Raw genomic sequence first — 13,431 nt, 5'->3', positions numbered from 1 at the left:
TATATATATATATATATATATATTTATATATAATGTGTATGTATGTATGTACGGTCTATTTCAGTTCCTCGAAATAGCAACCATCAACAATGCGCCTTAACACACCTACTTTATAGATCGGCACACTCTTGAGTCCACAAAGTGGTGCGAATGGATTTTCCATTTAAACAACGTGGCGCAAAACATGAAACTTGCGGTTGCGTTGGTCTGAAAATAGCAACAAATAGCGCGAAACACATCTTGCACCTTATTGCGCCAGGTGTATGATAGAGTCCAATGTGTCTGATAGCTTTACATGCCTGTAACAGTATCTCTATAGTTGGAAATAGTCGGCCAATGAAAGCTCCAATAGTGGGGTGTCTAGACATGTTCCACTGGCCTTTATTATCACCCCTTGAGTAATATGAACTTACAAAACCTGAAAAAAGAAGGCTAATTTACTATATCTTTCACAGGTTGAAATCAGGAGCATTGAAAACACATTGTACATTCAGTCACATCCACCGGTCATGTGAAACTGACAGTGCGCCCCTCACTGCAAACCATGCTTATTATGTTCTTCAAAGAAAGGCTCTTGTAAAGGGCAAACCACTCAGCAAAAAGCAAACCAATAAAAGGTGGAGACTAAAATCCAAGCTAAAAAACACTTGCACAGAAAACTATGACATTCTTGTTAAAAACCGCAAGACCAAGCAGTGGATTGTAAATGTCAGGATTTTACGTGAATAGAAGTCCTGCGATAATCAAGACTATGCAAAATGGTCAAAATCACAAATTTTGAGTCACAACTTCCTTGGTAAGGCTAGAGATTAAGCAGTTTTCATTGGTCAAAAGAGACACAGGAAGGTCTATGGAGATTCAAGCATGTAAGAGTTTAAAGGAGACCCCTAGGCGATTTCCCCTCAGGTGGACGGCTGGTCATAGATGTGCATTTGCAGCAGCACAGATGTTGTGCTTTTGCCACGACAGACAAATATAACACACTTCAAGTAGGGGGAAAAACACATCTCTGAAGCAGCAAGGATTATATAACCATCGTTTTAGCATATTTCAAGTGCAAGTGTTCAGACATTGCAAGTGCTCTGTGCTCAGCAAACGTCCTCTTCACTTGCAAATCTGTGATAACTGTTGAATTGGGGGACGCTTTGGTGCAGGTGTGTGCTTAAACACACTTTTAGCCCATTAAATCATTTCTGGTAAGAGAGGAAAAAATGGGATATTATGATTGTGCTATGCTATTGTGGTGCTTCCAGATGGGTTTTTAAAGCACTTCAGCATTCAGTTAAGGTGATGAGTGATCATAATTTGTACTGAATGACGGAAACAGCTTCAAAAATTTCACTCAGTCAAGGGCGCTCGTATTTATTCAGGGTGTTCTTACCGGAATGTCATTAAATGACAGCTCCACTGTGACACACATTAGTGACAAACTGAAATGGTAAGCTTTGTCTTTTAAATGTTGTTTATATAAATAAGTAGACATCTTTGCTAGGGAAGGACAGAAAGAAATATAAATAAAGCCTGTAATTTGCAGTAAAAGAAATGCTATAGTGAAATCTGCAAGTTGGTTAGCAGAAGGTTTCCTTAATAGCTATATACAGCTGAAGTCAGAATTATAACCTACTCCAGAAGAAAAAATATTGTCAGACATACTGTGAAAATGTCCTTACTCTGTTAAACTTCCATTGGGAAATATTTAAAAAAGAAAAAAAAATTCTAATAATGGGGGGCTAATAATAATTATGGGAGGCTAATCATTCTGACTTTAACTTTATGTGAATTACTGTTAGCTTTCCCAAAGTTCGCTGCATGACACTACACTTTCATGTTTACAGCATTACTTTAGCTTCATTTCCTTTACCATTGATTGTGTTGGTAATGGTGTAAACTGCATGAGTGTCTCCTGTATGTTTCTCTGCTTTTGGATAAGCTGTTTATGATGACCGTTGGTCCAATATGCGTTTGTCTTATCACCACCTGCCTTTGGATGTGTGTCTATCTCTGTAAAAAAGGTACAATGTGTTGATGTGTAGAATGTTTCTTCAAAACAGTGGTGTATTGACACAATAAATTAATGTGAGTTCACTGTAAAATTTGGCAAATTTATTTTAGTTTCTATTTGAACAGTAAAATTCTGAAAACTACAGCTTCTGTTTTTAAACAAAGTTTTTTTTTTTTTTACAGCAGCTTAAATTACGCCTGAATAATGACCCTCATCTAAGCCTTACACTAGTTTTGAGTAAAGCTTGTTTTGAGAGTTACAAATCTCGATCAATAAATATCTAGATTTGCAAAGTTTCTTTGAAACATCCTTATGTATTAATCGTTTTTATAGCCAATAAATTTGCGAACAGGCTGTAACAAAGTTCAAAACCAGACCTTTTCCAACTTTGAAGTATATGTAGTCATATAGATCAGTGTTTCTCAACCACATTCCTGGAGGACCAACAGCACTGCATGTTTTGGAGGTCTCCTTTGTCTATTACACCCATTACAGGTCTTTCAGTTTCTGCTAATGAGCTGATGATCTGAATCAGGTGTGTTTGGTTGAGGAGACTTGGAAAATGTGCAGAGCTGGTCATCCTCCAGAAATGTGGTTGAGAAAGATGTCATATCCTCCTGAGACCCTGCCCATTGATTTGTGTCCTCTGTAGTGGACATTGCGTTTTCATGAATTTTCTTTAAATGTTTTTGAACTACTCTGTCATGTCCTGTTGTACTGTTCAGAGGACATCCTGTTTTTTTTTTTTTTAGTGATATGTCATTTTATTGGCTGGCATGCTAGGAACCACTTCTTACACTGCATCCAAAATGGCTGACATACAAACAAGCACAATTTATGGGAAGGAGAGAGGTATGTAAAATTTAGCTTTTTAAATGTTTTTTTTTACTATTGTTATTTCATATATATTTGTTTATTAAAGTGTCAGGAACAATACATTTAGCTTTCAAATTTGTTAACTTGTTTGTGTTTCAAAATTTCATCCTTTTTTAAATGTCCACTATGGTGGACACCAGGACTATCTTAAATGTAATTAATGTCTGCATGTTGTAGGAGGCAGGACTGAAGCAGAGAGTATTCTTTATAAGATAGTTGAGGGAGACTCTGATTTAGAGTCTGACAGTCAGACAATTAGAGAATGACAATCAGTTTGAAATCGCTTTTATGTTAAATTTGTTTTAAATTAACATCACTTCTCTTTTGTTTTTTGTTTTCTTTTTGAGTTTGGTTCTCTTTCAGACTAAACTGTTTCAGGAATTTCAATACAAAAGGTAAAAATGGCTTTTGCTTGATTTTTGTTACATTAATATTGGATTAATATCCCTGTAGAGCCATATCCTGTACAGTTTTGTTGTCCGAGTTTGGCGGTCGTTTCGAACTAAAATGGTCCTATGGTCCACTACAGTGGACATGCTGTAAAATTAAAAATAAAAACAAAATGTAAACTGTAACTCTAAATTGTAGATTTTTAACCCAAAGGATGTAGGAAATCACAGAAAAAAAAGAAAAGCATTTTCTTTGGGTCTCAGGATGTTTTCATTTTTTGTAAAGTACTCAAGCAAAAAGATGTGGTGTTTACATTGCTTTTACATAATAATGCTGAAAGACTCATTCTTTACTGTTATGTCAATGCATTGTAACTAACAATGTAGCCTATTAGTTCATCAGTTGATAAGTGGACAGATGAACGTGTGTAAACATGAACACACTGCAGTTGGGAAAGCATTTGATTGTTGCAGTTTTTTGTGTTATGACAGGAAAGCTTGCAGCATATGTTTACATCTAAACGTCACTGTCAGCAGAATGAACGGCGTCTGGTTGTTCGCAATCTAGATGTCATTGAAAATGTATTTCTAACAAACGTATGTTGTTGCTGCACATATTCCAGGGCACTGAATCTCATTCTGTCTCATGTAAATTAGGAGCATAAGCTACAAATTGCTGGCTACAATTCGCTTTAAAACCACCAATGTCAATAATAACAAGTGTTACAGAATTCATAATTTAGTTCCATTTCCATTTCACATTGCCAGAAAGCTTCTGCTGATTTGATTCTCTTAGATGTGCAGCCAAAATAAATCCCCAATCCACTCAAGACTTTATCCCCCAAGTACTTTCTCCTTTTAAATAATCACTCAAGATGAATTCTGACTCTCTCTCCAACCTGGATGCCATTTGTCTAAATATGAGAGAGGGCTGATGGCAAAAACTGTGAACCTCATAAATCTGTGAAAGTTGTGACAGATATCTGGTGGTGATTGCTTTTTTTATACAACACATATCAACTGCTCTTAAAATCCCTTTTCAAGTCCTTAAAACTTATGGGAGTTATTTTAGTTCTAAAAAGGCAGTTGTGTAATGCTCGCCTACTGTATATTCCCTACATATTTAAAAGTCTCTCACAATTAAGCTTTAAAAGAAACCCTTATATCCGGTCTCAATTACTAACTAAATAACAGGCTAATTAGTGCACATAGCACAGTGGGATCAACTTTTAGCTAATAATTGTTATAAGTGGGTTAGAAATTTTCCATCTTTGTAGATAGACAGCTAGATTTAACATACAGTTCTTTATACTCTAAATTAGCATGGACAAATTTATTTAAGAATTGAATTACTTTTCTAATTGGGAGTTTTAAAGGCTACCGTACCCACTTTTGTTAAACATGAAGGGCCCTATCTGTTTTTCATCTTCATCAATACGCCCAACTCACTGTAAAAAAATAGGTTCCACAAAATTCCTTCATGTTGTCCCAACACATAGATTAAGTTAACTTAATTGTTTTTACAAACTTAAGTAGATTGAACCTAAAACAATGAATGTGTCCCAAAAAACTCAAGAATTCTGTTAATAAAGCTCTTTTTAAACGAGTTGTTTGAACAAGCAGCAAAAATTATTTTTGAAAGCAGTTTTAAACATTTTTGAATACATCTTTTAAAAATATGACATACCTACAGTACATCAATTACTCATTACTCATCAGTTAGTAAGCATATTTTAGCTGTTCAGTCACATGACAATAAAACCCAACAAACTATAAACCTATCAATCTGTCTGTCATCTTCATCAATATGACCAACTACACTGTTTTACACATTTATGTGGATAGAACTAAAAACAATTAGTCCCTTTATTAATTCGGTTCCGCCACAGCGGAATGAACCGCCAACTTATCCAGCAACTTTTTACACAGCGGATGTGAAAATTTGAAAAATTGTGTTGATCCAGCTCGTTTTAAATGAGTAGTTTGAACAAGTAGCAAAAATAATTTTTGAAAGCAGTTTTAAACATTTTTGATTACATCTTTTAAAAATATGACATACCTACATCTACTTCTAAATACATTTAATAGATATCCATCAACAAGTAAACATATTTCTATACATTCACATAACAAAAAAACCCAACCAACTATAAACCTATATCTATCAATCTTTCTGTCATCAATATGACCAACTCACAGTAAAAATGGTGGGTTCCACACAATTCCTTCTTGTTGTCCCAACACAAATCAGTTGTTAACTTAATTGTTTTTACAAATGTAAGTGGCTTGAACATAAAACAATTGAGCTGTCCCAAAACAAATCTCGAAAACCATGTTGACTCATGTTAAATAAGTAGCTTGAACAAGCAGCAAGTCATATTTGAGAGTAATTCCAAACATTTTTGAAAACATCTTTTCACTATGACCTACCACAACAATAAATACATTTAATACTTATATTTATCCATCAATTAGTTCATAAACATACAATAATAAAGAAAAGCTACACTCAAATGGATGATACACATAATATACTATTAAGCATAATAAAATAAAATAAAAATCTTTACAAAAGAATTGATATATCATGTCTAACAAACAGGTAACTAAAATGTCTAGCCATAGTTCTTCAATCATTGATTCTTAAAGTTTCTCATCTGCTCATCATAATGTTCAGTACATTAAATACACTCCAAACAGACAGCATAGAGACACATGAGGGCATAAGATTTTACCTTTGTGCTAACGATACATAAACAGTCCATTCTTCAGAGCGCGACCTCTCAGCATCTCATCCAAGCTGCTCTAATCCTGTCGCTAAAATGTGCCAATGCATATGCATGAATGCATTGACTGCGCGACATGAACTTATTCTCAGTTGAGCAAACAGCGTACGCTTCCATATACTCAGAGAAGTCCACATCACCTCATGGCTGCTTACAGCGGCAGTGTGTCAGGGATGCTGCTGAGGAGGAGGACGCCTGCACTCATATTGACGCGCGTTGAGAGTTGATAGGAGCACCATGGGGAGAGCGAGCTGCATAATGTGCTCCTCTCACCTCTGGACGCGAGCGCTCAAGTGCACGTCAGTGTGTGGGAAAGCGCGTGCGTTCAAACGCCTCTGCCCTGCCGGTTCAGTATCAGCCAGTGGACTTTACGTTTGTTATGAAATCTAAAAATCATTAAATGTTTAACAAATGTTCAACACCATGCACACACACAGATATCATGATAAATGTGATGTAAAAAACAGAAATTGATTTCTGCTACTAATCAATTTTGTTACTAATTGTGTTATTCTGGAATGTAAATTAATATGAATACATTTTCGATTAAGCCTTAAATGAACTTTTACAGAAAGTTAAAAAATAAATGCCATAAAATATATACTATTTTGTAGCAGAGACATAGAGCTCCATAAAAAAAGAGATTATTTTAAGGTTTTGTTGGTGATATGCCATTCATTGGTACATGTAAAATGTTACATTTTAATAAGTGACTGATTAAAACAGAAACAGTTTGCTTTCCAATGATCTTTCAGTTGTGCTTTGTGTTGTTCAGCAGACAAAAGTAATTCAAACAGGTTAGGACAACTTGAGGGGAAGCAAATAATGGCTAAAGTTGAACTTCTAAAAATTACAATTTATAATAAAAGTATTAAATTAAGAAAACCTTAAAATGTACTATAATTGCTGTTGTAATTACCAATAGATGTTACATATTCTGAATTTTAGTGTGTGCGTTTGTGTTTGATAAAGAAACAAATGTACGCAATGACACTGGTATTACATATGTATTACAAATGTAGACAAATTAAACTGTTTTTAAAGTTCACAATTGGTCAAATTTTCATTAAAGGTTATGTTTAGTGGAAGGGGTAATGTGAGGGAATATAATATAAAAGTCAGCAAAGTCACAAAAATCGCCAAAATAAAATGCACAAGTGTGTGTTCCTGTCCTGGCCACCAAGTATTAAGTAATAAAGAGCATCTATTTTACCCCTTTTTCAAGATTTAAGATAAGTCTTTTGTGTCTCCAGAATGTGTCTGTAAAGTTTCAGCTAAAACATCCGTCAGATTATATTTTATACCTTTTGGAATATTGAATTTTCTGCTCTACACACAGCTGTTTTTGTTGCCTGTGCCTTTAATACTAGTTGTACCCACCCACCATTCCAACATGCCTGTGTGCCAACATGCCTGAGTGTGCCTCAATCTCCCCTCGGTTGCGTCAGATAAACAGCACAGTGACAGACATGAAGAAAGCAGATCTCATGTAACGTTTGTGAGAAGTACTGCAGTAAGAACTTTCCCAATGATTATTTAATGTATTTGTTGAAGAGTTGCAACGTTTAGTCAAACGCAATGTTGTTACAAAATTCACGCGAACACGCAGACACACACAGATTGCGCGCGTGTAACTTTGCACTGTTTTTGCATGGCAAATGTGACAAAATACAGGTTAATATCCACTGCTTTATTGATATCTGTTATGTTAATGTACAAAATGAACCTGATTTAACAACTACTAAATGTAATTGAAGCGTCTTCTTTTATAATTGTACTGACATGCGGCTGTGTCAATAAAGACGGTAAAAAAATAAAATAAAAAAATTTGCTGTAACTCATTAATATTCACCATTTTAAAAATGCTTTAAACTTGTAAAACTCATTCTTAAAATCACATTTGATGATTATTGATGAACACAGAAAACTGAACAGATCTTTTAATAAAAGTTGCATTTCGCACATCCTGTCATGTTGATATGATTATCGAGTTACTATGGAGACATGTTAATACGCGACTTGGCCAATATTTACAGACCATTTCAGCAATGCTTAAAGCAGCCATTTTTTTATTTAATTTAATCCAACAATTGATCCCACAAATTTGCCTTTAAAACAAAGTAACAACACAGAGTAACTGATTTAAAATAATATTTTCATAATGTTTGACGAGAGTATTAATATGTATTTTTAGATGAATAGCACATTAAAATCAACTAACATACCATATTCCCAATCCTAAGGTATTTATTAAGAGAAGACTCAATTGCAATTTCTTAAAAGTTCTGAAGGAAATACTAAAACACCACAAATACCATTCTCTGTTCCAGTGGAGATGTGAAATTCATCTCGATTCAAACACCACTGAATTACTTGAGAATTTAAAATGGTAGAAATGACAGTGTTATGCACTTTTAAATTGTTTTCTCTCCTTAGTGTGGCGGATTACATTCGGTCCCAACAGAAGGAAAATCTACCCACTCTCTAGAATGCGAGCAACCGTTTAAATGAAAAATGCATGACCAGACCTTATTCAATTTAAATGAGAAATTAGCATTATTAAATAACAAGGTAAGTCCAAAATATCTGCTCTCCTGTCATTCCGTTCAAAAGGTCACAGACTGAGCACCCTGCTCTTTATTTAGAGATCTTCTCATTCTCCATTCCCTTTAAAGCACAAGTCTAACAAGTACTAGATGTTCTAGTATGTTCAACAGAGATGAATCATAACTCTGATTCTTGAACATCTCATTAAGACAAAACAGTGACACTGACTGATTTTCTATAGCACCACTATAACAACCCCAACTTAATAGATAGTTCATTAAAAGTATATGAATAAATAATTACTGCAGTTAATTTACTCAGAGATTTCGATGACTTATATTCATTCATTAATTCATTTTCTTTGCAGCTTAGTGCCTTTAGTAATCCAGGATCGCCACAGCAGAATGAACCGCCAACTTATCCAGCACATCTTTTACACAGCAGATGCCCTTCCAGCTGCAACCCATCTCTTGGAAACATCCATACACACTCATACACTATGGACAATCTAGCCTACCCAATCCACCTGTACCGCAGGTCTTTGGACTGTGGGAGAAACCGGAGCACCCGGAGGAAACCCACGCGAACGCAGGGAGAACAAGCAAACTCCAACTGACCCAGCCGAGGCTCAAACCAGCAACCTTCTTGCTGTGAGGCGACAGCACTACCAACTGCGCCACTGCGTCGACCATAATAATAATAATAAAAATACTATATACATATCAGACATTGCTAGTTATCTTAAGCTGTCGTCGAAAATTGTCACAAAAACCCAAATAAGCATCAACCAATGTGTTTCTATGAGCAAAACATTTTTGTGGTTTTGTTTGGGAATGAATCAGCATTTCTGATCGAATCATTGAACGAATACCAAATGCTTACACAAAAAAATGAGAGGTCATATTTTCGTGAGTCAGCATCGCAAACGTCAGCCTTTATTCTACAGTCAATAGCAACAACAACAACAACAACAACATCATCATCATGTTAATGTACCGCAGACAGCAAAGAAGCGATTCTGAGAGTGTGCTTACCTCTTCTGTTTGAGGAAGATTGATGGGCACCGGTTCTGTTGGTCCAGTAGTGCTGGGAGGGACACTGAGATTCCATTCATTAACAGGAGGAAATGACTCTCTGCTTTTAAGGCTTGAATCCTCTACGGGTTTATCCTCAGTATCCTGAAGGCTCACTTCATAATATTCCTGGATGTCTGAAAGAATTATCAGGTCGCATGAGATTTATTTGAAAATGCAAATTAAACTTATCTTCTTTACATTACTAGCAATCAAAATTGGCCGTGCTGCACATAATGTCCCTTCACACACACATAGCAGGTGACATGCTATAAAACACTAAGGATTTCTGTGTGCAGTAGAGTAAGACTCTGTTTAAGTTTATGTTTTCACAAGATAACTTTATTTTTGGTTTTCAAAGGTACTTGAGTCATTATAGCCAATAATTAATTAAAACACCCCGATAGACAATAATAACACCCTGAAACAGAAATACTCCTTATGGCAAATACTCTAAGTATGTAAAAAAAAAATTTGTGAGGAGGGATTCAGGTAAATACAAATTTATGCAAGATCAAATTGTGGTACATCACTAGTCCTAAAATAGTCAAGTTATTATATTAGTGGTAGAATGTAAAGATGCTATAAATTACAAAAGGAAAAGTCATGTTGCTTTAACCATTTTACAACTGCAATAAACTCATTACAGGATTAAAAACAACGCATTTCTAAAAATAATAATAATAATAATAAATAAATAAAATAACAGTCACACTATTATTCCTCATGTTATTCCTTGTGATGCTGTATAAGAAATTGTGATGGTAAGCAAAGTATGCTAAGATAGATGCATATTTCACACTATTATATAAATATATAAATACTACTTTACATTAATAGTCCAATAGCCCAATCCAAATTACTGCATGGAATTTCAGCGAATCTCATTAAACAGACACTTTACAAATAATTGTTTGTTTATGTTTCTCTTGTACTTGGTTTAGTTCATGGCTTTTATTCTTTAACAGACTTTTTAAAAATCCCAATGTGAACAATGTATTATTTCATAACCAGCACTGCTGAAAAAGTTGGCGTCTCCTAAAGGAGAGATCCCTCCGTATTAACACTAGGGCAGGCAGTAGAAAACAAGTATACAAAACATTCCAAGCTATTTTTCACATCTATTTCTAGGTGTTTCTTTCTTTTTTAAACAGCAAAATGCTTATAACAAATAATTTCCTCTTCCATTTTATCTTAATTACTTAAGCTCTCAAATGAGCCAGCTTAAAGGAGAAATTCAAAGGATATTCCCAAGCTGACAAAATCTAAAGAAAAAAAATACTTTGAATGACTGAGCATAAAAAATTAAGCCTATTCTACATACTTTAAACTGCATTCCCACATTCCCAGCAAATACAAGCCAAAACACCTTTCTTAAATTGATTTCCTTTTCTAATCTAAGCTTTGCAAATACTGCATGCTTTTTTATTGACATTTAATGGTCACATAGTTGTGTATTTAAAAATACAATAAAACTAATAACATTTTGAAATATTATTTAATGTCAAACGACAGAGTTCCATGTAAATATGTATTAAAAAAAAGTGTTAAAAAATATGTTTGATATATGCATGCATGTCTGTTTTATATATGCAAAATAAATATATAAACAGCACACACTTACCTTTCAGAACAAACTTTTATTTTGGATGCGATTAATCACAATTCATTTTTGCCCAGTACTAATTAAAATATAAATTATTCTTGTGCTTAAAAGCTGAATTATCAGCATCATCCTCAGTGTCACATGATCCCTCACAAATCATTCCATATGCTAATGTGCTGCAAACATGACCTAAAAATATTATAAATTCTGCTCTTTTGATCAATTTGATAGGTATTTTATTAACTAAGCATATTTGTAAAAAATATAATATTATTTAACGCTGGTTTGTATTTATATATGTAAAATAAATATACACAGTACACCCAATTAACTATGTCAAAACAAACTTTAATTTTGGATACAAATAAGCACACATCACAAATTTTAATCAATTATTAAAATATAAACAATTCTTGTGTTAAAGCTGAATTTTCAGGATCATCCTCAGTGTCACATGATCCTTCATAAAATGATATGCTGCTAATTGCTACAAATATGACCTGAAAACATAGTAAACTTCTGCACTTTTGATTAATTTGATAGGTATTTGATTATTTTTAAAAAATGCTTGCACTGAAAAGAAAATGCATATGTAGGTAATGGAAATATGGATGCCATAATTTAAAAATGCAATCAGTAACATTTTACTGATTTATAAAATTCTGACTTTTCAAAACTGTCTATATAAAAGTAGTCTGTAATTTGTATAGAAAATCATCCAGCTTTAAAATAATGTTTGCCGACAACACCATTAGTTAAAGTTAGAAAAGAAAAACACTGCTGTAATACCACTGAACTTGTCAAGCACAAAACAAAACAGTGAAGTAAAACCTGTTCCACCATTTCAAGCCGAACAAAAGAAATGCAAAGAAAACTTAAGGAAAACACTGGCAGTGTAACTTACCTACAAGAGCCTGGAAAAGTGTACTCTTAAATATGTTTATGACCCTCTCGATTGACAGTCTGAGATGAGGATCTCCAGTCTGACTGAGTTTAGTTTGGTATTCCTCCAAAAGCTGCAGTGCCCGCTGAGCATCTGAAAATATCATTATAAAGACTGCTGAGAAACATGTGCATAACAAATAATACAAATAGGCTATCAAAGTAGACTATATATTTAGAAAATAAAGTACTAGAACTTAAGGATAAAATATTGACTAGACAGTATTAAAAGGCTATAGAGTTTATAAATAAACCTCACCTTTCTGTCTCACAGGCATGATGAAGATTCAAAGATTAAACCCCTAAACTAAATAAAGCGACTGGCGTCAAGCATTGGGAAGAATGACGGATCACTTTCACTTTCGGTCGAGTCGCTTTGATTTCGCAGTGACCCACAATCACCGGTGATCGCTGACCGGGTCAATCTGACATGCGAGAGTGAAAGCTCGATATAAACAATCCGACAATCTGATGAAAACTATAAACGATCTCTTCATTCATAACAGGTCAGATGGAGCAGGACCTTTCAAGGAACTTTCAAACAACTCTGCACTTTCACAAACTTTCCGCAGACAAATGAATGAGGCAAATCACAGAATCGCGATGTGCATTACAAAGATTTGGGGAAACAAATCCTTCCGATGTGTTGCAATGGAAAAAGTGTTGGAACTAATAGTCCCTGTTGAAGTGGAAGTAAAGCTGACTCGCAGACTCTCCGAACATCTGTCCCGTTCCCTCCTGACTGAAGTCCTGGATCCGCACACGTCCGTAATCCAAACTTCTTCGGCGATACACTTCCTCTTTCTTTCTAGTATCCGAAATTCCCAAACTTTCCTGCAAAATGGCGACCTTGATATGCAAAGGGATCACATGATCTACTGATCTACTGCCTTCCCTCTGCGCTCAGAGGAATGGGCGCTCAGGTTTCTTCACTCAGCCGCCGCGAGACAGTGGAGGACTTTATTACATTTATCTTCACTTTAAGTAATTAAATCTAAAGAAACTAGGTAAGGACCGCAGAACATCAGTCTTGTTCACAGTATGGAGGAAATGTAGGCTATATTGTGTGCTGTATATTTAGTCTTATCTTCATTTGTGTCTTTTTAAGCAAAAACTTTATTTTGTATATAACTTAGCTTAGCTTATTTATTTATGATTATTTTAGTGTTTACAACATCGTGGGAAAAATAATTTACGTGAGATCACATCA

General features: G+C 34.7%; 1 protein-coding gene across 20 annotated transcripts in view; it reads right to left on the bottom strand.

Annotated features, from left to right (window-relative positions):
- Positions 1 to 13,067, bottom strand: part of dlg1a (discs large MAGUK scaffold protein 1a) — a 220,470-nt gene extending 207,403 nt beyond the window's left edge. For 18 of the 20 annotated variants that reach the window (XR_015492472.1, XR_015492471.1, NM_001442050.1 and 15 more), the window contains 3 exon segments: positions 12,481 to 13,067; positions 12,184 to 12,315; positions 9,635 to 9,810 (listed from right to left, as the gene is read on the bottom strand). Coding sequence is in view for 18 of the 20 variants with exons in the window: in NM_001442050.1 (NP_001428979.1) it covers positions 9,635 to 9,810; positions 12,184 to 12,315; positions 12,481 to 12,499 (327 nt within the window). In the remaining 2 variants the exon portion in view is untranslated. 20 annotated transcript variants of the gene reach the window in all.
- Positions 13,068 to 13,431: the final 364 nt, after the last annotated feature.

Source organism: Danio rerio, chromosome 6 (assembly GCF_052040795.2).
Source record: "Danio rerio strain M-AB ecotype USA chromosome 6, GRCz13ab, whole genome shotgun sequence".
Lineage (NCBI taxonomy): Eukaryota > Metazoa > Chordata > Actinopteri > Cypriniformes > Danionidae > Danio > Danio rerio.
This window is presented reverse-complemented; position numbering and strand designations above follow the sequence as displayed.